Source organism: Nyctereutes procyonoides, unplaced genomic scaffold (assembly GCF_905146905.1).
Source record: "Nyctereutes procyonoides isolate TBG_1078 unplaced genomic scaffold, NYPRO_anot_genome, whole genome shotgun sequence".
Taxonomy (NCBI): domain Eukaryota; kingdom Metazoa; phylum Chordata; class Mammalia; order Carnivora; family Canidae; genus Nyctereutes; species Nyctereutes procyonoides.
In genome coordinates, this window is record NW_026575140.1 from 24,740,182 (window position 1) to 24,766,304 (window position 26,123).

The window sequence follows — 26,123 nt, forward strand, 5'->3', positions numbered from 1 at the left end:
GGGGGCTGGCCTACAGGTGTTTAGGGTCCCTAACCTCAAGGGCAGGGCGGTGGCCCTTGGGGGCTACTCCCCAGGCCTGGGGCCACAGAGCTGGGGATAGAAGGAGCTCCCCGCCACCTCCCCACCTGGAGGAGTACGTGCCAGGGACACCGTCACTGCCAGAGCCTCCTGCAAGCAGTCTGGCCTCCTTCCAAGCAGGCCAAGGGCACAGATGGTACCGCACCTGTTCCACCGCCCCACAATCTGGACCGGAGAGCAGAGGCCCCGGGCCTGCCTCCCCGACACTCCACTCCTGCTCAGAAGAAAGCCTGTTGGCCCACAGGGTCCTTTCTTGGTACTTTGCTCTCCACCCTCCATGACTGCAAGCTGGGTCTGTGAGCTACAGACCCAGGCACTCAGGAGTTCAGGGGCTTCAAGAGGAGAGTGGGAGGACACTAACCCAAGAACTGCCCACCTAACAGGAGGCCGCCCCGGAAACCAGGGGAGGAAGGAGGACTAACTCCAGGCCCTGTCTGTGCCTGGCCTCCTCCATGCTACCCCCTCCCACTGCCAGAAGATGCCACGGGCTCTGCCGGGTGGGGGGCAGTGTCTAACAGGGTGGCCAGGGTGACCGTGAGACAAAGCCCTCAAGGTGGCCAGCAACATGGCTTTGGCGGCAGGAGGGATAGCAAAGAAAGAGCACTGTGGGCAGCAGGAAGAGCCAGTGCAAAGGCCCAGGGACAGGAGTGCGCCTGGTGAATCCCGAGCAGCAAGATGAATCCGCACGCACTCTGGCCCGTAGCCCACACCCCGCCCACCGCCCTCTGTTCTGGCAGCTCTGCACCCCAGGACCTGGCAGCCGACCCCTACCGGCGGCCCTCCAGTTTCTGGCCAGGCCCGCCCCGCCCTCGGGGCACACATGCTGTCGCTCATCCCAGGTCCCGCCCTTGGCACCCCCCATTCCGCGGCCCAGGCCCCGCCCTAGACTCCGCCTCCTACCCCCCACGCAGTGCTGTCACTCAACCGCGGGCCCCACCCCTCGCCCCTGCTCCACCCCCGCACACGTGCCGCCGCTCAGCCCAGGCCCCGCCCCCAACGCGCCCCCGAGTTGCCGCTCAGCCCAGGCCCCGCCCCCGGAGCACACGTGCTGTCACTCACTTGCTGCCCCACCCCCCGCCGCCCGCACACTTGTGCTGTCACTCAGCCCGGGTTGTGTCCGAGCAGGAGGCCGCCGGCCGGACACTCGGTTCTGCTCCGCTCGCCCATGGACGTCGCGCTCCTGCTCGCCCTCGGGCTGCTGGCCCAGGTAAGGCGTCTGGCCGCGCGGGTCGCCTGCCCCCTGCCCCGTCGGGTCGGTGTCTTCCAGCCGGACGCTCCGGGAGCCCCGTGCGGAGTAGCCATAGGTGGTGCCCGGTGGGCAGCTCTTTGCAGGGCGCTTAGGGTCCCGCGGCCGCCCCGCCTGGACTGCATGGGGAGCCCACCAGCCGACCCTTTCCCCGAGGAGCGGCTGGCCACCCTGCCAGGGAGAGGGGAGCAACAGGAGCACCCCCCCTACCCCCCCTACCCCCGCCAGGAGCCTGCAGACCGCTTTCTCTAGGGACACCCCTGCTGAGCTGGCATATGACCCTGGTCAGCCTTGGCAGAACTGGAGACACCCCACCCTGTGCCCGCCAGCAGCGGCAGCGCTGGAACCCTCTGTCCCTTGGGGGTGCTCTGGAGCCAGGCCCCTGGCACTTACGGCCTGCCACCCCCACAATCCTGGCCTGTGCCCGGTTCCCTGGTCCTTCTGATGTGGGAGTGGGTGGGTAGGAGGAAGCCCAGGCAGCTGCCCTCCTCCCCACCATGGGCACCCCCTGGGGGGGGGGGCATGTCTTATACTCTGGGCCAAGGTGGCCATTTGGACCAAGCACTAGGCTGTGCCTTCGGAGACAGGGCTAAGTCAGGGTCATAGGCCAGGGGCCACTGTGCAGAACACAGGAGCTTAGTTCTCCCACGCTTGGTGGGTAATGAGCATAAGGGCTGAGCCTGTGCATGCCCCCAGGTGATGGCTCCTACAGTGCCAGACACTGGCAAGGAGAACCAAGTTTCCCGGCGCCCACTATAGGGGCTTCTTGACATCCTGCCCCCGACTCTCAAAAAGCTATGGCTGGAAGCCAGCTGGAACCCCTGCCCACAGCTCCAGTCACCTCCACCCCTGCCTTCAGCCTCCCCTGCCCTCCCACAGTGGCCTGCCTGGGCCTGGGCTGCCCATGTCCAGCTGGCTTAGCACAGCCTGGCTGCCCCAGCCTGCACTCCTCCAGCTCTCTGCTGGAGGCCACACCGTACAGGGGTCTTCTGGCCTCCCCCCGCACAGGGCCCTATGCCCCCCCACACACATTGGGGACCATTCCAGAAGGCTGCACACCTCTCATGCCCCCTCCCCACTTAGTGTAGGAGCAGCAGTCCACCCCACATCCTGCTCCTGGAGAGCTGCATCTTTGGGTTTGGGGTGTTCTTTGGGGTGTTCACCTTTCACCAGGTCCCAGGAGAGCTCTGCTGCGGGGAGAGAGGAGCCCCCTCCCAGATTCCTCTCCTTCCTTGGAGCTATTACAGAGTGACCACACACACAGGAACATACACAGGCTTTATGGAATTGGGGGGATTGGCTAATGCGGCTTGGCCTCTGGGGTCTTGCACTCTGTGTGGCTCAGATTAGCGCCAGTGCAAGGAGAGCTTCTCCAGACCCCTGAAATAGGTGTGTGTCAGGACCCTGCCCACCCCTCCACCACCCGGCTCAGCTTTCACACTTTTGTCCTCTCCAGTCACACGGCCTCACATGGCCTCTGATGGCTGCTCTTGGATACCCCTTCCTCCACCTCTGTGAGCCCCCAAGGCAGGCCAGCCTGGGCATGGCAGAGCTGTCTCTGCCCTGGTTGGGGACCAGGGCCAGGACTCTGCATTGATCTGTTGCTTCGGGTGGCTTTGGACAAGGCACACCCCTCCCCTGCCTGTGTCCCCTTAAAATCTCAGCCCATGAGTTGAGTGTGTCCTTTCAGAGCTGGTCTCTGGTGGCTCCCTCCCCAGGCACACAGTGTCCCTGCAGCCAGCCAGGCCTACCCCTGGGCCCCCACCCCACCTGAGAGTGGTAGAGGGATGGGGGAGCAGGGATGATTCAGGGCAAGCCCATGCCCTGTGGGAGGGGATCCAAGCCTGGAAGGAAGATGAAGCAGTAGCTGTTCCCCACCCCCCCCAACTCTGCCAAGTGTGGAGACCCCTTAGGGCGATTGGGACAGGACCTAGAACAGGAAATTAGCAGCAGACAGAGGCTGAGGCCACGTCCGCCAGTACTGAGAGGGGTCACCGTCCCCATGGTAGGTAGTGTGATGGTAACCCAAGCAGCAGAGGGCAGTGGCTCCTGGACCACTGTACTGAGCCCCTGCAGCGGGGGGAGCAGACTGGCCACACAGCTGCTCCTTCCACTTGCCCCGTTGCTTCGCCCCACACCCCCCTTCTTGGGAACAGCAGCTGCAGGGGGATGCTGGGGCCACCGGGGACCAGGGGAACAGCTGGGTCCGTTCCTGGCATGCCTGATGCCTGCCAGGCCGTCCAGGAACGGGGTGGTCCGGATTCCAGCCTGGGGGGAAGGGGCTCGGGCCTGGGAAGCTGGTGGGGAGTGCAGACCCCACCCACGGTGTTCCACGGGGCTACAGGCCTCCCACCTGGTTCCTAGAACCCCAGAAACCCAGAGCCGGAAGCTGTGTTGGATGGGCTTCCGCACACGCAGTGTAGAATTAACCCAAGAACGTCTCCCTCGAACCCCTTTCTGCAGCTGTATTTTGTAAGATTTGCCAGCTACCCCCGACAGGGCAATAGAAAATGTTCCCTTCCTCGCCTTCAGTCACGACACAGCAGCAGCTGGGGCTACAGACATGAATGTCCACCCAAGCTCAGGCTTTGGGCTGCCGTCTGAATCCTAGTGGTTAGGGAGCCGCAGGGGCTGGCAGTGCCAGGAGATAGAGCAGGAGCTCCTCAGTTTATACGCAGCCTCCCCAGTCAGCAGCTTCTGTACCCCCGGTGGCCACCCAGGGCAGGTGAGCATCCCACCTTCTTCCTGGCTCCTGGGAGACTAGGCTGTCCCTTCTAATTCCTTTTTCTGAACCCGCCAGGGGCTGGTGGAGAGAAGCAGAGAGCTGTGTTGGCCGCACACAAGCAGAACAGGTTCCTGTGGGGGGTGGTGGGAGCTTTATGGCTCAGGAGCCATTGGGGTTGGGTGTTGGGGCTGGGGCGGGCCCCAGTGAGGGGACAGTGGCCCCAGCATTTCTAGGGCTTGCACACTACCTTCTTGGGTTCGTGGTTAAGAGGAAGGCCGAGGATGAGCATGGGGGTGTCATTGGGCGTTGTTTGGGGGAAATGTGCCCATGATGTCCATGGGTTCTGGCCCAACTTGAGGTACAGCAAGGGTGGGCAGCATAGGTGAGTCCAGGTCCACTCCATGGTGTTTTCCATGATGGATTTCGTTGCCCATATCCCAGAGGTCTGTGTGAGCTGGCTTTGCCCTGGAACCAGATTTCCCATGATCCCCCAGGCGGCTCCAGGCCTCCCCCAGCCAGCCACGTCTTCTGGGAAGGGGATGGTAGGAGGGCAGAGACTAGCTGAGCAATACCCTGGACAGCCGGAAGTGGGCTGCAGCCCAGCCCAACCACCCCACCCACCGCAGCCTCTGATCTGGGCGGGGGGCCACTGCCAAGGCTCTGTGGCTTCTGCTGACCTCCTGAACTTGGGCCGTGGACAGACTGGGACCCGGGACTCCCAGGCTCTGCCACGACCACACTGGCCCCACACCACACTGGCGGGCATCCTGGAATGTCAGCCAAGGCTATTGGCTGAGGCCAGGATGGGAGGCAGTCAGAGGCTCTATAGTGGGCTGGACAGGGGGGAGAGTGTCCCTTTCTGTTCCCCCAAGGGTCTGAGATCAAGGGCTGTCTGCAGACTGTCCTCTGCCCACCTGCCCCAGTTCTCTGCATTCCCATCTCCTCCACGCTGCGGCTGCACTTGCGGCTTAAGAGCAATAGAGGTTCAGATCCTGGTTCCCTGTGGCCCCGGCTCCCGTGCTCTCTGGCTGTGTGGGCTTGAGTAGAATGGCTCGACCTCTCTGAGCCCTGCTCTGGGGAACTGAAATGAGTGCCACCTCCCATTCCTAGGGGCTTGAGGGCTGAGGGCCAGGTTGAGGGGACCAGAGAGGATATGGGCTCCATGCTGTCCTCAGGGTACTCAGGAAGCAATAGCATGAAGACCAAGGCCAGCAGGTCTCCATCTGGTGGGAACACCATGCTGACCTGGAAGTGGTTTGTACTCCATGATTTTGGCAAGAAGCCCTCACTGCCCGAGGCAGGCTTGGGACCAGCGCTGCCATCTGTCAGGCTGTGCATGGCCTGGGGGCCCAGCCAGGACCTCTGTCCTTTTTGTAAACCAAGTTCAGTTCACAGCTACCTGGATCCCAGGCCCCTGTGAGGGAAATGCCCCTGGGATTTCAGATGAGAAGGCAGAGGATGATTCCAGGAGGGAGAAGATGGCCTGAGACTAGAAGGAGAGAGCAGTGGTCACTTGCACGTTATTGCTGTTGTGTCCACAAAGTGCACCAGCCTCGGGCATGGAGCACAAAGCCGACTGGGTGCTGGGAGGCCGGGGAGAAGAGTGCAGGCAGTGGGGCACACACAGGCACCTCCTCCCTGCCCCTGCCCATCCCACCCCAAAGCACCCCCTTCACTAGTCGCTGATGCTGCCACCTCAGGCCACTAGGCCACCCCATCCCTGTTCATTCCTCTGTGGACTGTGTGGCTTAGGGCAGCAGCTGGGGGTGAATTCAGGACATTGAAAAGGCAGCCAGGGAGAATGCCCCCCTCAGAGGTGCCCTGGAAGCCACCCTCTCCACCTTAGCTAGGAGGGAGCCCCCCCTCCAGAAGGGCCCAGGGGCCTAGAGACCCTGTGTGGGGCCAGAGAGCTTCTAGGGCCATCAGAGTACCAAGGGCGGGTGTCTGGGGTGGTGTCCCCTCTGCCTGCTGCCAGCTGGCCTGCCCGGGCTTGGGCTTGGGGAGGGGCAGGGCGGGGGCAGCTGCAAATGCAGTGTTGTGGGGGTGGGCATGAGCAGCCTTGGAGGGAGCATTGCTCACATTCTCCTGCAGCCAGAGCCAGCTGGGTCCAGCAGGTGACGAAGCACCCTCCCCCAGACCCTACCCCAAGCCCACTCAGACCAGCCAGCGCCCTGTTGAGGATCCTGGTGCAGAGACCCCATGTTTAAACCAAGGCCATCCCAGGAAACTGGGGATGTGCTTGAGGGGCTGCTGCCAGCTCTGCCCTTAATTGAGGGGTGGGTTGGGTGCTTTTTCCAGGCCTCGGTCTTCCATCTGAGCTGTGACAGTGGTACTATCTGTCGTCACCACAGGGAGCTGGCAGTGGGTCTCGAGGAGGTGCCCTCCTCCTGTCATGCTCCTCAATGGCCCTGGTTCTGAGCCCACAGCCTGGCCCAGGGAAGGGCCAGGGAGTGTCTGCAAGCCCACCACCCTGCCCCCAGGGTAGAGAAGGGAGCTCGCTGCAGCATGCCCCCCAGGCACCACAACTTGGGCGGACTGCGTCAAGCAGGGCAGCTCAGTTCCCTGGGCGAGTGGAGAGGAGGGAGGAGCAAGCCTGGGGCCTGAGGTTTCTGGGGTTCAGGAGCCAGAGTATTGCTCCATGGGTCAGAGAATAGCAGGGGGAGGGGGGGTAGTCCCTGGCTTTATTGTCCAGTCCCCATGCCATAGGACATCCTGAGAATTCTGCCCGTGGCTGACCCCCTGGACATCAGAGCTGAGTCTTCATTCCCATGGAACAGTGGGGGGTGGGGGAAGCCATGTGGGGACTGCCCCTGGGGACCCCTGTAGATCCTCCAGGAATGCCTGCCTCCTGGAAGCTTCACAGTGTGAACCCCACATCCTCCCGCACAGGTGGCCCGTCCCCTCCCTGCAGACAAAAACCTTGGCCTGGTTGCCTTGACCAGCCCTTGGGAATGGAAGCCATGAGGGGGTCTCTGTGGCTGCTTATCACTTCCCCTTCCCCACCCACCCAGGTCCAGACGAGGAAGGGGAAGGGAGCCCCCCCCCTCCGGATCCAGGAGCTCCCTTCCCCCTGCTCCTGTTCCCAGTGGCTGCCTTGCTTGTCACTCTGCTTCCCTCTGCTTCTGAGCACTGTGTGCTCCCCAAGCCCTGGTGTAGCCTCCCGTGGGCCACCTGAGGAGGGGGGTGCCACGTTCCTCCCAGCCCATCAGCAAACACTCACGGGCCTGAGGCAGGGGGACAGGAGACAGACCCAAGGTGTTGGGGGCTCCCATGGCTGTGAGTGAGCTCAGGGCACCCACGGGGCCAAGGTCCAGGTGGTTGGCTCCTCTGAGGCCTGGCGCACGGGGTTGCACGCTGTGTGACTGACAGCTGTCTCTGCCTTTGTTGTAGAGCCTGGGCCCGTCACTAGGGGTCCCTGGGCGGAGGAGGCTCAGTACCCTCTACCCCTGGCACCGGGCAGTGGTGTCCGGCCGTGTGCGGAGAGCCTGGGTCATCCCCCCCATCAGCGTATCCGAGAACCACAAGCGCCTCCCGTATCCCCTGGTGCAGGTGAGGGGCCGCGGAGCTTCACAGGCACAGCAGCGGCTGGGCTGTCCCCACTGGGTCCCCGGAGGTGTGGGCTGTAGAACAGGCACACGGTCTGGGCTGAGGGTCTGGCTGCCCCCACCCCAGCTGGGGGAGGGGAGGCCAGGAAGAGGGGAGGGGCCCTGGCCTTTGGGGGCACCTCCCCCAGCCTGCTTCCTGCCCTCACAGATCAAATCGGACAAGCAGCCGCTGGGCAGTGTCATCTACAGCATCCAGGGGCCCGGCGTGGATGAGGAGCCCCAGGGCGTGTTCTCCATTGACAAGTTCACCGGGAAGGTGTTCCTGAACGCCATGCTGGATCGGGAGAAGACAGACCGCTTCAGGGTGGGGCCCACTGGAGGGAGGGGTGCAGGAAGCTGGGAGCCTCCTTCTCCCAGGCTCCTGTCCTAGGGTTGGGGCATTGGGCCACGTGTCCTTTAGGAGGTAGGCACGGGGATTTGGGACAGGACCTGCAGCCCAAAGGTGTTCAGGGTTATATACCCATTTAACAGATGAGTATGAACAAGCTGAGGCCACAAGGAGATGAGGCTTGGTCTTGCCAGAGGAGGCCAGATGGGCAGCCTACAGGCAATGGTGAGGTCTTCACGGCCTCCACCAGTTCTACCCACCTGGCTGCATTGGGTGGGAATGGGATGTTGTGGAGGATCCCACCGGATGGCCACTCTCAGTGGCAGCTGTCCCTGGATTCTCAGGGGAAGGTGGCAGAGGACCCGCCCCTTGTAGGCCTGTGAGGTGTGAAACAAGGCCGGTGGGGAGGGAGATTAAGACCCACGCTGCTGGAGAGGCTCCCAAGGGCAGTGGACTCCCATGAGTTCCCCTGAGAGTAATCCACCCTCCCCAACAGCCTCTCCGGAACTGCTTTCACCTAGTCCTGGGGGAGGAGGCTTCAGACTTTGCTTCTCCTGTGCTCTAAATCTTCCTGCAGAACAGTCTTACGCAGAGTTAGCAGAGATCATGATTTTACCTGGAAATGACACCGCACCTGCTCTCCAAGAGGGTGGGAAGTGGTTTAAGTTTCACGTATTAAGTTTCCAGAGGAGCCTAAACCAATTAGCAGAAGGGAGGGAGCAGGAGCGCCATGAGAGTGCCTTTCTGCTCTCATAAGGCACTGCAGTGAGCTGCCCACCGAGGCAAGAGGGGAAGCCTGGTGGTTGCCCGCCGGCCCACTGTGGGAAGCAGGCTGTCTTCCGGGAGGTCTCATCTGCCATCCACATGCCGTTTCTCCCGGGCTTAAGTGGGTTTTCCCAGCGGGACACCAAGTCTGCACTGTCCCTGTGTATAGCCCAGGGGAGCCACCAGGATCTGGGGAGCACAGCACCAGCCCTTGCCCTCTGCTTGGCTAGTTAAGGGCCTTTGCTCTGGACCTCGGAGGAGCCACCCTAGAGGAGCCCACGGACCTGGAGATCGTGGTTGTGGATCAGAATGACAACCGGCCTGTCTTCCGGCAGGAGGCGTTCATGGGCCGGGTGCTGGAAGGTGCCGTGCCAGGTGAGGCAGAGCTGGACTGCCAGCGCCCACAGGCTGGGGGGCGGGGGGGCCTCAGCAGAGGGGCTCTGAGTTGGTCAGAGGGTCCAGGGTTCCCTTCAAGACTTCTCTGTAATCCTTCAAATACTCTGAAAACAAGCAAACAGACTCCGGGAGAAGGGACTTTGCACAAGAGTCAACTGGAGTCACTTCCCGTTTCACTATGGATTTTAAACCCCAGTGTCTTCCAAATCACAGTGAGAGGATGGGGGGATGGCAGAGCTGGGGCGCAGATGCTGCTGCTCTGCACGGAGGTGAAAGCACCACAGGAAAGGAATTGCTCCGTGGATTTGGCGCATGCATGGTGCTCTAGCCAGCCCCTCTGTTGGGTTCCAGGGCACTTTGTCCCTCCAAAGGGAAATGCACCCCCTTAGCAGTCACCCCGCTCCTTGCTTCTCAGTCCTACATCTTGATTGCAAAAAACACACAACCTTCCCTCTTTCATGGGTCTTCACAGGATGGCCTTGCTGGCCTGACCTCCTTCTACCTGGTGGTTTCCTCCCTCTTTCCTTCCTACTCCCGTCCGGTCAAGTCCCAGGCAAGCTGCACACCTGAGGCTTGGAGCTTGGACTCGGGGAGGTGGGCTCCTGCTTGGCTGCCTGGATATTTTTTATTTCACCTCATTTTTCGTGTTTTGAGACTTAAAGTGACAATCTTATTTTTTTAACTTCTTTTTTTAAAAGACTTTTTAAAAAAGATTTTATTTATTCATGAGAGACAGAGAGAGAGAGAGGGAGAGGCAGAGACACAGGCAGAGGGAGAAGCAAGCTCCATGCAGGGAGCCCAACGACGTGGGACTCGATCCCGGGGCTCCAGGATCACACCCTGGGCTGAAGGCAGCGCTAAACCACTGAGCCACCCAGGCTGCCCGAGACTTATTTTAAAGAGAGAGTGTGTGCGAGCACGAGGCGGAGAGGGAGAGGGAGAGGGTGAGGAAGAGGCTGTCCTAAGACTCTGGGCTGAGCCCACTCAGGCTGGATCCTGGGACCTCGATCGAAATTGCCACCTGAACTGGAACCAGGAGTGGGGCGCTTCACCGACTGCGCCACCCAGGCGCTCTACTACTTTTTATTTTGACATAATTTGAGACTTGCAAAAAAAGTTGCAAAGAATTGCAACAGAGATGTGAGGTTTATCATGTTTGCTTTAAACTTTTTTCTCCTTCCTTCCGACCTCCTTCCTTTCTGGAGTGTGGGTTGTACACCCGAGGCTCTCAGAATGGGCCCTAAGCACTTGGACATGGTGTAACCGTCAGTCAGGAAGTTACTGTGGACACGTGCTACCAGTTAGAGCGCTGCCTTCATACTCCTCTCAGGTCTCCCTTCTTGAGTCCCCATCTTTCCTGAGCGTCATCCACCATCTCAGGAGAGGCCCCCACACCCTGACCCGTTCTTTCAGCATGCTGCTAGGTGGTGGCCCCAGCATCTGACTGGCCACAGACCTGGTTTCTTGGCCCCTGGATCGTTGAGGATGGATTCCTTTCCCCCCATCTTCTGTGTGTGATAGCACAGGAGAGAGGGAGGGACGTGGTAAACGTCTGGGAGTGCTGGCTGGCGGGTGCTGGAAGTGGTCTAGTCTGCAGCTGGGCTGGCCTGGCCTCTGCTGCTGCATTAGTGCAGCCGCCTGGGGCCTGTTGGTACTGCCACCCGAGTAACCAAGTAGCCATGCCCCTCCTGGCGTGGCCACTGCCGTGTGGTCGGAGCATGGGCTCCTGGGAGTAGGACCTCCCAAACACCTGAGCCTTTTCAGTGCGGCTGCATCAGGATTCTGTCCCTCCAACTTGGAGCAGTGCCCTACCCTCCTCCCCCAGCCCCCACCATCGCCCGGAGCGTCTGTGGGGTCTGGTCCTCCTGCCCCAGCCTGTATGTGAGTGCTCCGGGGCCAGTGGGGAAGAGCTGAGCACGGGCACAGCCCCTCTGTGGCGGCTCCTGGGACCGTGAGCTGTCAGGCTCATCCACACTCAGCCTTGGACCATCTGACCCGATTCCAACTGCTGTCTGCCTGCTCCACTCCACCAAAAGCTGAAGCCTCTTTATGGCCGCCTCTCCTTAGGGACTGGACACATCCTGGATTTCAGTTTATTGGGTTACCCTGTGCCCTTGCCAATATGACAAGCTCAGAATGAGCATGATATGGTGCACCACCCACTCATTCCCATCATGAGGTCGGGACTCTGTTCCTTGTCCACCTCTGAAGCCCCCGCACCATTGCATTCCCCTCCATCTGCAGTGGGCACTTACCTATTAGGCATTTAGGACACTGATATTTTGTTTTCAACAAAATTTTGTTTTGCTAACATACGTACAAACCATCCCAACCATCTTTAAGGAGACAGTTCAGGATATTAAATACATTCCTAATGTTGTGTAGCCATCCCCACTACCCATCCCCATAGCTCTCCTTCTTTCCAAACAGAAACCCCGTCCCATTAAATCCCAACGCTCCCTCCCCTTCCCCAGCCCCTGGCTTCCCCCATCTACTTTCCACCTCTGTAAATCTGTCTCAGGACCTCATCAATGGAATCATGGAGCATTTGTCCTTCTGTGACTGGTCTGACTTCACTGGTCATGAGTGTCCTCCAGGTCTGTCCATGGGGTAGCACATGGGGATGTCCTTCCTTCTTAAAGCTGAATGATATTCCATTATATGGAGGGACCACATTTTCACCTACCTTGTAGGTGGATACTTTGCTTTCACATGAATAATGTTATGAATGTGAGTGAGATACACCCAGAGAGGAGCTGCTGGGTCATACGGTGATTCTGTGAGTGACGGCCGCACTGTCTCCACGCCAGCTGCACCATCTCACATGCATCCAGTGATGCACAGGGTCCTGGCCTCTCTACATCCTTGCCAATGTTGATTTTCTGGATTTTTTTATAGTAGTCATCGTAACAGCCGAGAGCTGATGTCTTCTTGTTGTTTTGGTTTGCGTTTCCCTCAGGATGACTGATATGGAGCATCTCTTCACGTTCTTATTGGCCATTTGTATATTTTATTTGGAGAAATGTCTCTTTAGGGCCTTTGCCCAGTTTAAAATTGTGTCGTGTTTTTGTTGAGTTTTATGGGTTCTCTGGACACCCTGGATATTCCTTCACAGATACATGATTTGCAGATATTTTCTCCCATTCTGGTTTGCCTTTTTACCTGGTCAGGGGTGTCTCTGCTGCATAGCATTTGAAAACATTCATGAGGCCAGTGTGTCATTTTGGGGGCCCGTACCTTGGGTGTCATATCCGAAAATCCATTACCGAATCCAGTGTTGTGAAACATTTGCCCTGTTTTCTTCCAAGAATTTTACAGTTTTAGGTCTTGCATTTAGGTCTTTGACCTACTTTGAGGTAATTTGTGTATATGGTGTGAGGTTGGGGTCCAGCCTCATTCTTTGCCACATGGACGTCCAGCTCTTCCAGCACCATTTGTTTTTTTTTTTTTTTTTTTTAAGATTTTATTTATTCATAGAGACAGGGGCAGAGACACAGGCAGAGGGAGAAGCAGGCTCCATACAGGAAGCCTGACGTGGGACTCCATCCCGGGTCTCCAGGATCACACCCCAAGCTGCAGGTGGCGCTAAACCCCTGCACCATTGGGGCTGCCTGTCTTCCAGCACCATTTGTTGAAAAAACGGTCCTATCCCCCTTGAATGGTCTTGGCACCCTTTGCCAAAAATTATTTGACCACACGTGTGTGGGGTTTTCCCCAGATTCTCTATCCCACTGGTCTGTGTGTCTGTCTTCATAGCCACAGCACATTGTTTTGATCACTGTACATTTGGAGTGAGGTTTGAAATCAGAAAGCATGAGTCTTCTAGTTTTGTTCTTTCTCAAGATTGTTTTATTTGGGTTTCCTTGAGATTCTATATGAATTTTAGAATGATTTTTCTACTTATGCAAAAGAAATGTCCTTGGGATCTTGATAGAGATTGCATTGATTCTGTAGATCACTTTGGGTGGTGCTGACATTTAACAATATTAAGTCTCCTGGGGTCTCTGGGCAGCTCAGTCAGGCATCCAGCTCTTGATTTCGGCTTAGGTCATGATCTCAGGGTCATAGGATTGAGCCCCACATTGGGCTCCCAGCCCACCAGGCTGTCTCCATGTCTGGGGGCACAGGTGTTAGCTCTCAATTACACATCTATCAGGCACCCCTGCCTCCTCCACATAGCACGAGGCAAAAGGTTCAAGGGTGTACAGGCTGCATGAGGGAGCTGTGAGACACATCTGAGGGGGCTGGCACCCGTGTGCACCATCCCTGCTTGTCCCTGTCCTCACCAGGCACCTACGTGACCAGAGCTGAAGCCACAGATGCTGATGACCCGGAAACAGACAACGCAGCGCTGCGGTACTCCATCTTGGAGCAGGGCAGTCCCCAGCTGTTTAGCATCGATGAGCACACAGGGGACATACGCACCGTGCAAGTGGGCCTGGACCGGGAGGTTAGGCTGCCAATATGCTGGCACACGTGCTGGGGGCCAGGGCAGCCACTATCATGTCGGCCTGTCTCTGCCCTTGTTAGTCCCCTAGGCCCCAATGGGGGCAGCTCATTTCCAGTTGGGACCCTCTTCCCAGGCTCCACCTGGCCCCCGAAGTCAAGGGCACCCCCCCCCTTGCTATAGACACTCATGATGGCTTTGGGCACATACCCAGCCTGGCACCGCTCTGCCTCATGGCTGGCTGTGCGGTGAGGTCCAGGGAGGCACTGAAGGGCCATCCCTGTGATGCCAGCCCCTTTGGGCTTCTTGGCCTTGGGTCGGGCTATGTGAGTGGCTCCATAGTGACCAGTTATGCTCTGCAGTAATGGCCACCCTTCTGCAGTCTTCCTCTGTCGGGACCCCTGCTGCCCCTCACTGCCAGGCTTTTGTGCAGCTGTGGCACCTCAGGGAATCCCTCCTTGGTTTCCCTGTGGCCCCCTCCATGGCTCTGTCTGGTCACTTGCTGCACTGGGTGGTCTTCATTGGTCTGCCTCCCTCTCTGCCACTGGGTATGGCTCCACAGGGCAGGGACCCAGCTTGTCAGTGCCCCTCAGTGTCCAGCACCCGGATAAGCATGCAGGAAGTGCTGCATGAATCCTGTCCACCCTCGTCACTGACCTCTTACCCACTTTGGGCTGGAGCAGAGCCTGGGGTTAGTGGTGGTGTCGTTAGACCCAGAGAGCCTGGGAGGGCTGCGCCCAAAGGTGGTATCTCCTTGCCCTCCCCCAGGCCCTCAGGTGCCCCGGTTCCCTGACTGCATGTTGCTGTGCCCCTAGGTGGTCGCCGTGTATAATCTGACCCTGCAGGTAGCGGACATGTCTGGAGACGGCCTCACTGCCACGGCCTCGGCCATCATCACTCTGGAGGATGTCAATGATAATGCACCCGGGTTCACCCAGGATGAGGTGCTGCCACCATGCACAGCCCTGCTGGCCCCTGCTGGGGACTGCCCGCCCTTCCTCAGATTCCTGGCAGGGACAAGGGACTTTGTGGAGGGGTGGGAGGTTAGGAGTTTTGCAGAAGGAGCCCAAGTTAGAGTAGTTGCTCGTGAGCACATAAACAGCACGAGAAGCTGGGAGATCAGCCCCGGGGGACCCCTCTGTGGCCCTTGGGCAGCAAGAGGAGTCTTCCCTGTACCCCTGCCACGTGGGAGGGAGCAGTCGGCCCTCCCCTCCCAAAGGCAGCACACAGGGTGCCTGGCATTCAGCTGAGCCCACAGAGGGGGCTGTGACTCACCAGGAGACAAGGCCAGGAGGCTCCTAGTGGGTGGGAGAGGGCGAGGGAGGGCATCCCCTCGCGGGACCGTCTCCCTGCCCCCGACAGCCCCAGCAGTAATGAGGTCTGGGCTCCCACAGTTCTTCATGGAGGTCACCGAAGCTGTCAGCGGAGTGGACGTGGGGCGGCTCGAGGTGCAGGACAGGGACCTGCCAGGATCCCCGAACTGGGCAGCCAGGTTCACCATCCTGGAGGGCGATCCCAATGGACAGTTCACTATCCGCACGGATCCTAAGACCAATGAGGGCGTGCTGTCAGTGGTGAAGGTGAGTGGGGGACCCCCGTGTGGGGCATCCTTGGAAAGAACTCGATGCTGGGGGAGCCGGCAGTGCTGGAGCTCTAGGCTCAGGCCACATGGACCCCTGGCACCCCCATAGCCTGTGTGTTGTTTGTGGAGCTGTGCCTCTTTGGGTGGTGATGTGTGTAGATACAGAGCACACCTGTGTCAGCCTGGGGGAAGAACCTGCACACGCACAGGGACACAGGTATATTCAGATACTGAAGCATGAAGAGCTTTACTGCAGGGCTGGCCAGCAGTTTGCAAAGTCCTCTGTCCTCAGGAAGTTTCAGGTCTGCTCGGTGACTTTGGGCTACGCACGGGACTCACTGGGGTCAGCTGGGATAATCTTTATTTAAAGTCAGCTGATTATAGAGGTTAATTTAACCCCGCTATCAAACACCTTCTCCACAACACCGGGATAAGCGCTGCTCGAGTCACTGGGAGGACCACCTGACCAAGTGACACATAGAGCTGATGATGCAATACCTAACAAATTCAGTTTGAATGATGAGTGTTTATCGTTTTTACATAATTCTTTGTGCCTTTTGGTCCTGAATCATTTTTATTTTCCAGAGCTGAAAAGTAGAAGGGAAAGGAGAGACACAGGGGCAGTGTACCCTTGTAGGGGCCTCACATTGCCCCGTGGCTGCCTCTGGGGGTCCTAGTCCTGAGGACTTCCCCCTCTGCTTCTCCCTCTCCAGCCCCTGGACTACGAGAGTTGTGAGCAGTACGACCTCAGAGTGGCAGTGCAGAACGAGGCCCCCTTACAGGCGGCTGCCCCCAGGGCCGAGCGGGGCCAGGCCAGGGTTAGCGTGCGGGTGCAGGATGTCAACGAGGCTCCCGTGTTCCAGGAGAACCCATTGCGGACCAGCCTGCCAGAGGGGGTGCTCCCCGGAACCCCCGTGGCCACCTTCTCTGCCCAAGACCCTGACACAGAGCAGCTGCAGAGGCTCAGGTGGGGGACCCCCGGGGTTGGGGGCCCCAGGGGTAGGAGGGAGGGAGCTACAGGTCCATTTGTCTATTTCCCAGCCAGATCCAGGAGCACAGTTGGGTTCCCATCAGTACTCTGGCCAGTGGGCAGAGGGCTCATCTGCCTGTATGCACCCCTGAGGGTCCATGCATGTGTGCATGTTGGGGTGAACTTGTGCCACACAGCAGGGTTAGGCTCTAGCTGGCACATGCTCATGACACCCATCTGTCCTAGCTAGCCTCTGAGCACCCAGCTCTGCCCATCCTGCTGAGCTGATGATCCCATGGGGCTAGCAGTTCACAGTTCGGATTTCACCCCCTGCCCCTGTGCACCCATGTCTGTCTCCATGGTGTCCATGTGTTGAAAGGTTGTGCTGTGGCACTGAGTGACCATGGGGTCCTGAGGTCCTGGCCCCAGGCCTCAGTCTCCTTATCTGTCAATTGAGACAGAAAACACCAGCTCAAGGCAGTTGGGACACTAGTGTCAGAGGTGCACACGTGTGCAAGTGGAGAATGTGCACAGGTGTGCATGCATATGTGTGGGATGTGTGTGTGTGCATTGTATATGCAAGTGTGGGGAATGTGAGTGTACTGTATGTGTCCATGGATATGCTCATGTGTGTAAGTGTGCCCACACCCTCAGGAGTCCTGTGTAAGCTCAGGGCCACTCTGTCCCCTCCTTGGCCAATAGCTACTCCAAGGACTACGACCCAGAGGACTGGCTGCAAGTGGACAGAGCCACGGGTCGGGTCCAGACCCAGCGAGTGCTCAGCCCAGCATCACCTTTCCTCAAGGACGGCTGGTACAGGGCCATTATCCTGGCTTGCGACGATGGTGAGGGCCAAGCCTGTGCCCGGGCTCCGGGCTCCCTGGCTCAGGCTGGGCACCCCTGTCAATGCCCAGGGCTGAGAGCTATGCGCTCCCAGGGGCGGACATCCAGGGTGGGCGGTCTGCTCTCACAGAGCAAGGAGTCCACCAGGCCTGTCCTGCCCACAGCCTCCCCACCCCGGACGGCCACTGGGACCCTATCCGTTGAGATCCTGGAGGTCAATGACCATGCCCCTGAGCTGTCCCTCCGATCTGGTAGCGTGTGCAGCGAGCCAGGTCAGGGCTCTGGCCTTCTCCTGGGGGCCACAGATGAGGACCTGCCCCCCCACGGGGCCCCCTTCCACTTTCAGCTGAGTCCCCGAGTCCCAGAGCTTACCCAGAACTGGAGCCTCAGCCAGATTAATGGTGAGTTCCCCCAACCACACTCCTGAGGGCCCAGACCTGAGATGGGGGGGGGGGGCAGCGACTCAACACTGTGGTCCTACTGGTTCCCACTGCAGGGCATTCTCTGGCAGGGTGGGAATTTGTACTCCCAGTGAGCAGATGGGGAGACTGAGGCCCCAGAGCCCCCTGCTGACCTCGAGCACCCTCTGCAGTGAGCCACGCGCAGCTGCGGCTGCGACACCAGGTCCGGGAGGGTCTGCACCGCCTCAGCCTGTTGCTCCGAGACTCAGGGCAGCCGCCCCAGCAGCGTGAGCAACCCCTGAACGTGACGGTGTGCCACTGTGGCAAGGATGGTGCCTGTCTGCCAGGGGCCACTGCCCGGCGGGCAGGGGGCGCGGGCGTCAGCCTAGGTGCCCTGGTCATCGTGCTGGCCAGTGTCATCCTGCTCCTCCGTGAGTGCCTGCGTGCAGACACCTGCTGGGCTCTGGCCTCACCCCTCGCGGCCCCGCCCCACCCCCAGCCCCGAGTCCAGCCTCAGCTCGATGGCCAAGAACCCACCTCCTCCTGTCCACCCCTTCCCCCCCTCAGTGCTGGCCCTGCCAGTGGCCCTCGTTGCAAGGTCCCGACAGCAGTCTGGCGACAAGGGATTTCTGCATGGGCTGCAGGATGATCTGCGGGACAACATCCTCAACTACGATGAGCAAGGGGGCGGAGAGGAGGACCAGGTGAAGGGAGGGTGTGGGGGGAGGTGGTTGGGAGGGTCCCCAAGGAGCCCAGCCTGTGGGCCGTGCTCCAGGAGGAGGGGCAGGGCCCCCGCTGGCCTGCAGGTCCTCCTAGGTCCTCCCTGCCAGACACCCCCCACCCACCTGGTGATTGATTGGAGCTGAATGCCACCTCCTTTGTCCCCAGGATGCCTATGACATCAACCAGCTGCGCCACCCGACAGAGCTGGCAGCCCTGTGCCGGCCACCAGTGCGCCGAGATGCCCCGTTCAGCCGAGGGCGCCCCCAGGCCCCCCGCGTGCTGCCCAGCAGCCCTGCTAATATTGCTGACTTCATCAATGATGTAGGTGCTCCTGGGGTGCACAGAGAGGGGTGGTGGCAGGGGGACAATGCTGTAGCCCTTGTGCATGTGGTAGGGACCACCTGTGTGCACACCTCACTGGACCCTCGGGACATGCACCATTGATGGAGAGCGGGTCCAGTGCTGGGGACCCTGGCTGAGCTGCTGCGGGGCTCGGGAGGATCTGAGGGCTGAGTGAGGCTGGGGAGGTGAGGAGACCACAGACACAAAGCCCTGGGAGAAGAGGAAGCTGCCTATCCCTGCAGCAGATCGTGCTGGGCCTGGTTGAGCTGAGGTACCCTGGGGCTGGGGGTGCTGCTGCCTGTCGAATCTAGGCACCCCATGGTTTGTCACGACGCAGCATCAAGGAGTTCCTGCACTCAACACAAGAGATGCCCAGAACACATGAAACCCAATTGGGTGGGCTGTAGGAGAACACATGGGCACCTGTCACTATATCACCTGCCACACTCGCTGACACAGTGGGTGCAGTGGTTCAGAGAGAGATGCCTGGACTGTGGCAAGCCCAGATGCAGGTCAGCGCAGGAGCATGTGTGACCCTGTGAGGGACAGTGCAGAGAGAGTGGGGACAGAACCACTGACCAAATCTTGAAAAGGGATAAAGCAGGTAGTCTCACACAGATGGAATGCTGGGGGTCTTGGTGTCCCAGCCCTAAGGCAGGAGAGCCACCCAGAGGAAAATTTCTCTTCAAATCCACATCCTGGGCAGGGTCTCCTGGTCAGCCCTCAGCCCTCCTCTGCCCATCCGGGGGCCCCTCTGTTTTTAGGGTCCATGTCCATGCCTGGGGCTGAGCTTGACCTGTTATAGCCTGAGAGGTGGAGGGTACCCGGGGGTGTGTGCAGGGGTCTGAGCTCCCGGGGCCTCTCCACAGGGCTTGGAGGTGGCAGACAGTGACCCCAGCGTTCCACCCTATGACACCGCTCTCATCTATGACTATGAGGGGGACGGTTCTGTGGCAGGAACACTGAGCTCCATCCTGTCCAGCCTGGGGGATGAGGATCAAGACTACAGCTGCCTCTGGGACTGGGGTCCCCGCTTCGCCCGTCTGGCTGACCTGTACGGGCCCCCATGAGGGCTGGACTGAGGGCCAGGGAAGGGAGGGGCCTTTCTGCTGCAGATCTGCACCTCCCCTACTTGCTGAGGGCACAGCCCCTGGACACACACACAGGGCAGCCGTCATTTCTTGGGTGGCAGCCGTGAGGCCCAGCTGACTTGGCAGAGGTGGCCCGAGGGCCCCGTCCAGGCAGCCCGCTTCTGTGGGGGAGGACGGAGTCCAGGCAGGGCCTCACAGCCTGGAGGACAGGAGCAGACGGGAGAACCAGATGACCCAGCTCTCTGTTGCCTCCCGCTCACACCGACCTCACCTTCCTGTGAAAGGAATCGGCCCTTCCTCACCAGCATTAAAAACCTGCTCTTCTCTCCAGTGTGGGTGGTGGTGACCTGCAGAGCCCAGCTCCTCCCACTACTGTCTGCAGTGGTGGCCTGACCCCATGGGCTGGGGATGGTGGCCAGGCTGTGGATGCCCTGGCTGGGGGTGGGCCCCGGGGGTGCGGCCTGAGGGAAGCAGCAGTGAGGACACCAAGTTCCATGGATGGTTTTATCCTCCACAGTGGGTGGTGGGTGCTCCCTGAGGAGCAGCGGCCGCAGCGGGGGTGGGGGAGCCCCCTCCATGGCCTTGGCTCCTGGTCAGCCCTCCTGGACCTGTGGCGTCCCTGCCAGCTGGCGGGAGGCTGGCAGCAGTGGCAGGTGGTCCAGGGGGGCCCGGCAGGGGTGCCCCCGTGGAGCAGGGACAGGCGGTCAGCGTCCTGCAGTGACGCAGGCAGTGGGTGGCCCCGGCTCTCAGGCAGCAGCAGGATGCACAGCAAGGCGAGGACGGCAAAGGACACGAAGACTACGTGGTGCAGGAAGAAGCCGCGCCGGCCGTGCAGGTCGGCCAGGGGGGCAGCTGCCTGGCCCAGGAAGCCAGCCCCCAGCACGAGGCCCAGCCCGGCCCCCTTATGGGAGAGGGTGCCATGGGGGGCTTGCCAGGGATGCCCCGGGACAGGGGAGCAAGGCTGGGGGCTCCAGGGAGACCAAACTTTAAAGTGTGTGTGGAAAAAAGTTCTCCTCGCCCACCTGGAAATCAGAAACCTGCTTTTCCCTGGGAACTCTGCTCCTCTGCTCCCCTGCTCCCCTCTGTGACTAGTGTCCCCAGGCCACCTGGGTGTGCTGGGCCAAGCTGGGAAGGGGCTGGCCTGGCAGCCAGCAGCTTACCTGATGACGGTGGGGAGCACCTCTGCCGCTAAGAGGCTACTGAGTGCAGACATGGCCTGGGAGGCCAGGAGGCCCAGGACAGAGAGGGACACCACAGTCCAGCCTGGCAAGTCTGGGGACAAGGAGAAGGCTCTCACACTGCCCAGGGGCCTAGTCTCCCAGCCCTACACTGCACCCTGTGCTGGGAGGACAGGGGTCAGGCATTCAGCTGCCACCGACTTGAACCAGACCCTTATATGGAGCCCCTTCTGGAGGAGCCTCTGGGCACTTTAACTCTTTGGGTGTCAGTTTCTCTGGATTCACAGTGGGGACATGAATGGGGTAAGAAGCACAGTTTTATCCCAGCACTCTGTGCCTCTCTTGGGGGCCCAGGAAGGGGCTGATCCCAGGACCCATCCCCCCCCCCCGCACCAGTCAGACCTCCACAGCCTGCAGGGCCCCACACTCACACTGGGTCCCAGCAAGGAGCAGCAGGGATGCCAGGCCCATGACCAGGGTGCCCAGCAATAGGACCGGGCGTCGCCCCCAGCGGTCCCCCATGAGCAGCAGCAACAAGATGGCTACAGCCTCCAGGCCAGCGCCCAGGAAGTAGGGCTGGTAGAAGGCGGGGTCCCTCGGGGTCAGGCTGTGCAGGAAGCTGGCTCTGATGCCCCCACAGATCAGCCTGAGAGGGAGGGTGAGAGGGAGGGCAGAGTGATGGCCCAACCAGGACAGGGGACTCCAGAGACCAAAGACCCACCCTGGGAGGAAGGCTCAGACACCGTCAGCCCACCCACCCATGCCCTCCCGTCCTCACGAACTGAAGCCCAGGATGAGTCCATCTCTCCAGGCGACACAGGTGTGCCAGAGCTCCAGGATGGAGTGGTATTAGGGCTGAGGGCTCCCTGCACCCAGCATGTCCAGTTCTGTGGCTCCGGGGACAGGAGGGGGCTCATATGAGGGGCTGACCCTCCTCCAGGACCCAGGTCTCCCCTCTCCTGGCTGGAGCATTACCTGTAGCCAGGGAGCTCTCCTCCTCCGGGCTGTCCTCGGGGTCCTCACCCTCAGCTTCCGCCAAATGCCACAGGATCCTCCTGGCTCGGGCTGGCTGTCCTGTGGCCAGCAGCCAGCAGAGAGACTCAGGGAACAGGGCTGGGAACCTGCAAGTGTGGGGTGAAGATGCTCATGGGTCCTCTGTGCAAGGATGGCAGGGACCAGGGGCCAGTGCCCCCTCCCACGACCCAGGGGATGAGGACAAGCCATGGCTCTCCTGCCCCATACTCACATGCCGGTGCTGTACAAAGGTGCACGGGGAAGTGTTACTGAACTACCTACCACCATACTCACCCCCAAAAGAGCAGCAAAAGTCCTGTTACCAGGGCGCTCAGCCCCTGCAGAAGGCGCCAGTCCTGTGCGAGCAGGGCTAGCACCAAGAAGAGGCCTGCTGCTGCGGAGAATACCAGGCGGTTGGGGGGGTCACACAGCTCCAAGCCGGGGCAGAAACAGCCTGAGACCGAGGCCCCTCGGGAGAGCCGCCCTGTCCAGGGCTGTGGGGGACTCTCCCTAACCTATGGTGTCTGAGGCCAACCCCAGGTACTGCCTCCTCCAGTGACCGGAAATGCCGGCCGACAGCAGAGCTCCCAGAACAGAGTGCCCCTCCCGCCCTCTCAAGAAGAGCCCTCAGTGAGTGCCAGAGGGGCCTCCCACACCACCTGACTGGCCCCACAGCTGAGCTGAGGAGGAGGCCTGGCCCAAGGAGCTGGCCCCAGAAGCACCCCGTGCTACTCACGAGCCACGTAGAGGGCAAGGGAAAAGCCTGCCAAGGCCCCCCCGTGCAGCAGCCTCAGAGCCAGCAGGGCAGGAAAGCTGGCAGCCAGGGCCTCACTGACCCCCAGGCCCGTGGCCAGCACCAGGGAGGCCACGAACACAGCCCGACGTCCAAACCTGGGGCAGCAGGGGACATGTGCGGATGAGGTCAGGACAGCTCGGGGATCTAGCCAGACCCTGGAGCCTTGACAGGAGCGCGGCTGGGGCAGGACTCACCAGTCACAGCCCGTGCCCAGCAGGACGCAGCCCAGCAGCCAGCCTAGGAGGTGGCTCATCTGCTCCAGGGGTACCTTCCAGCCATCCTCACACACGAGGTTCCACTGTGGGGGACGCCAATCACCTGTTAACTGAGAAGGACCACCCTCCCCTTGCTGCAGTTCCCAGAATGTCAGGCTACCAGGGCCGGAGAGATCAAGTCCTCTCTGGAGACGGGGGAACTGAGGCATGGGGGAAGGACTTGCTCAAGGTCACATGGCATATTCTTCTGATGCTGCGATGTGAACAAGTGCTGGTCTGAGCCCCCAGAGGGGGTGACAGGGGTCTCAGGACACCCCATGGAGACCCAAGTCTGCTATTTCTCTGGAGAGGGTCCCACTCCCACACAGGTGACCCAGGGCTAAGCTGTGCCTAGGGCCTCCCGGCCTTGCCCCCCAAACCTCACTCCTTCAAGAATGACTCCCAGAGGAAGCTGCAAGGCTGTGCTCACCTGCTTTTCCTGAGGCGCCTGATCTCAGTTGTGCACTTCCCCACCCTCCCTTCCTGGTTTCTGCGCCTTCTCCCCAAATCTAACATATTGTCTTAAATGGTACTAGGTCAGAGTATGTTTATGTTAAAAACCGAATGCTCGTGAAAGCTGGTGGCGTGCTGACGAATCAGTCCTCCAACAAGAGGGCAGGTGCAGAGACAATGGGATGGAGGAAAAGCACCCCAACCAGTTTCAGGGCTCTGGGCAGGGATGCAGCAACCCTGTGCACCCTGGGTCAGTCAGGCTGTGGGGCAGAGGCCAGGAAGGGGCAGAGCTGGCGGGTCCAGCCCAAGGGCACAATGAGAGGGAGAGGGGCCTGCGAGGTTCCAACGGGCCCCTCCCCATCTCTTCCCACCGGGACCCCTGCATGCCCCTCGGTTACTCCTCAGGTGGAAGGTCTGCTTTTCCCAAATGGATCTCTACTGGCTACCTTGACTCAAAGCCCTGTCTCAGGAGCCACCCCGACACCTACATAGCCCAAAGCCAGAGCTTACTCTAGAGGTCGGCGGCACTGAAGTGGTGGCCCTATCTGCTCATACCTTCCGCGGAACTCCTCTTCCTGCCGGCCCTGGCAGTCCTCGGGCAGTAGGCTCTGCCCTTAGGCCTGGGGCCGCCCTACCCGGGCCTTTGCCACATCCTCTGACCCCCAAGCACGAGCCCAGCAGAGAGCCCCCGGCCCCAGCGCAGGCGAGCAGGGGGACAGAAACAGGGGGGCGGGGGAGGAGCGCGCTCGCGCGTCGGGGTTGCACCTGGGTCACGGGGCTCCGCAGCAGGCCGGCGGCGGGCAGCGCGTAGTGCCAGCCGCGCGTGCAGGGCCGGGTCCCGTTGGGGTAGCGCAGCGGCAGGCAGGGGCTCAGGGCGCCCGAGGGGCCCAGGCGGGGGACACTGGCGGCCAGCAGCGCGGGTCCGCGGAGGGCGCGCAGCGCGGGGGGCAGCAGCGCGAGGTCCGGCCGGCAGTGGTGGGCGGGCGGCGCGGTGAGCAGCGGCTCCGAGCCCAGCGCCAGCCCCAGGGCCACGCACGGCAGCCACGAGGCGGCGGCCAGCACACGCCGGGCCCGGCCGGAGCGCGCCACCAGGGGCTCCCGCTCCATGGGCGTCCGTGCGCTCGGCCGACCTGGGTCAGCGTGGAAGGGCGCGGGGGGCGGGGCCTGGGCGGCAGGGTAGGGGCCGGGCGGGGCGGGCCGGGGAGGCCCACGGCGCCCTCGTCCGGGCCGCGGGGGTGGCGGAGGTGGCGGAGGTGGCGGAGGTGGCGGAGGTGGCGTCCAGCGCGGCCAGGTGGACGCCGGGAGTGGCCCTGGGGCGTGGCCGGCAGGGCTTCTCCGAGCGGGGGCCGGGTCGGGGGAGGGGCTTGGGGCAGAAGGGGCGGGGGCCCTCGTGCGGGGGCGTGGCCGGGGCGTCCTCGTGAGGGGGCGTGGCCGGGGCGCGGCCGGGGGGCGTCCTCGTGCGGGGGGCGTGGCCGGGGCGCGGCCGGGGGCGTCCTCGTGCGAGGGCGTGACCGGGGCGCGGCCGGCGGGCGCTCAGGTGTGCTGCCGGCCGAGGGCCGGGGCGTCGCGGGGGCGGAGTGTGCTGTGGGGAAGGTGTGGGCTTGCTCGGGAGGCTCTGGTGGCGGCGGGGTTCTCCTATGCAGACTCCAGGTAAGGGGCGTTGACCTTCGCGTCTGGGTGTGGCTAGGGGACAGGTGACGTTCACGGGACCCGGGCTCCCCGGCCCGTTTCTGGGTTTTGCGAAGACACCCTTCGGGGCACCGTTCCGCGTGTCGGAGCGTCCCTGGCTTTACAGACGTTCCTGGTGATGCGAAGCTCACAGTGTTCTGGTCACCGCGGGGGACAAGTCCCCGTCTGCCCCTCAGGGGCGCCTGCAGAGCGGGCCCTCGGGCTGGGACTCCGGCCCTGGTCGGGGGCAGGGAGTGCCGCGTGCGTCACCCGTGCAGGTGCTCCCAGCCCGGTGCAGGTGTGCTCCACTTGGTGCAGGTGCACTCGTCGCTGCAGCGTGCGCTCGTTCCAGCGCTCCTGGCACCGCCTTCTGGTGTGCCCCGCCCCCTGCAGGTGTGCCCGTCGGTGCAGGTGTGCCGGCCAGAGTGACTCCTCCAGGAGTTATTTGCATTCTCGCCGCCGCCGCCGCCGCCGCCGCCGCCTGTCTCGCGGCTACAGCCCTCGGGGTTGCGGGTGAGGCGTCCCCCTGTGTTCTCCATCTGCGGCTCCCCAGCGGCGGCTGCTATGGACCATCTCCTGTGCTTACTGGCCCCGGATTCCTCTTTGGAGAAATGATGCTGCAGATCCCATGCCTATTTTTACCAGCGTTGCTTGCCTTTTTGTTGGTGATTTTTAAAGTATTCTATACGTATTCTGTTTTATCGGATATATCGGATTTATCGGTTTTATCAGATTTAGGATTTTTATCAGATATAGGATTTACAAATATTTAAATATTTCCTTTAATCCTTTAATCCATTTTACTTTCTTATTGCATCCTTTGATGCAAAAAAAAAAAGTGAAGTGCAATTTTTTCTTCATGCTCATACTTTTGGCATCATGTAGGAAACTATTACTAAAATCAAGATTATGAATATTTGCTCCTGTCTTCTAAGCATTTTACAATTTCAGTTCTTAGATTTAGAGTTTTGATCCAATTTAATTTTTGCCTATGGTTTTTTTTGAAAGATTATATTTATTTATTCATGAGAGACAGAGGGGGAGTGGCAGAGATACAGGCAGAGACAGAGAGAGAAACAGGCTCCATGCAGGGAGCCTGATGTGGGACTCGATCCTGGGACCCCAGGATCATGCCCTGAGCAGAAGGCAGACACTCAACTGCTGAGCCACCCAGGCGTCCCTGCCTGTGGTGTTAGATGAGAGTCCAGCCTCATTGTT

General features: G+C 60.7%; 2 protein-coding genes across 3 annotated transcripts; one reads left to right on the plus strand and one right to left on the minus strand.

Moving 5' to 3' along the window:
• Positions 1–1,184: 1,184 nt before the first annotated feature.
• CDH15 (cadherin 15) lies at positions 1,185–19,868 on the plus strand. Of its 2 annotated transcripts, XM_055307191.1 has the most exons (14): positions 1,185–1,285; positions 7,440–7,598; positions 7,803–7,958; positions 8,978–9,122; positions 13,433–13,593; positions 14,406–14,534; positions 14,985–15,170; positions 15,886–16,139; positions 16,845–16,987; positions 17,150–17,386; positions 17,578–17,817; positions 17,954–18,090; positions 18,275–18,430; positions 19,321–19,868. In XM_055307191.1, the coding sequence occupies exons 1-14, from the start codon at positions 1,244–1,246 to the stop codon at positions 19,519–19,521; spliced, it is 2,346 nt and encodes a 781-aa protein (XP_055163166.1). In that variant the 5' UTR covers positions 1,185–1,243; the 3' UTR covers positions 19,522–19,868. The 2 variants fall into 2 exon arrangements, with proteins under 2 accessions (XP_055163166.1, XP_055163167.1); XM_055307192.1 differs by lacking the exon at positions 7,440–7,598.
• A 412-nt stretch (positions 19,869–20,280) lies between these two features.
• On the minus strand, positions 20,281–24,344 carry SLC22A31 (solute carrier family 22 member 31). The gene is given in 9 exon segments (XM_055307193.1): positions 20,281–20,340; positions 20,703–20,814; positions 21,152–21,366; positions 21,499–21,613; positions 21,696–21,841; positions 22,029–22,128; positions 22,471–22,625; positions 22,725–22,855; positions 24,003–24,344. Coding segments are annotated over 9 exon segments (1,368 nt in total). The 3' UTR covers positions 20,281–20,288.
• Between the last annotated feature and the right edge of the window lie 1,779 nt (positions 24,345–26,123).

Coding starts and splice junctions, on each gene's coding strand:
- CDH15 (XM_055307191.1), top strand. CDS start 1,244: ATGGACGTCGCGCTCCTGCTCGCCCTCGGGCTGCTGGCCCAG. Junction 16,988..17,149: donor TATCCTGGCTTGCGACGATG/GTGAGGGCCAAG, acceptor TCCTGCCCACAG/CCTCCCCACCCCGGACGGCC. Junction 17,818..17,953: donor CAGTGTCATCCTGCTCCTCC/GTGAGTGCCTGC, acceptor TCCCCCCCTCAG/TGCTGGCCCTGCCAGTGGCC.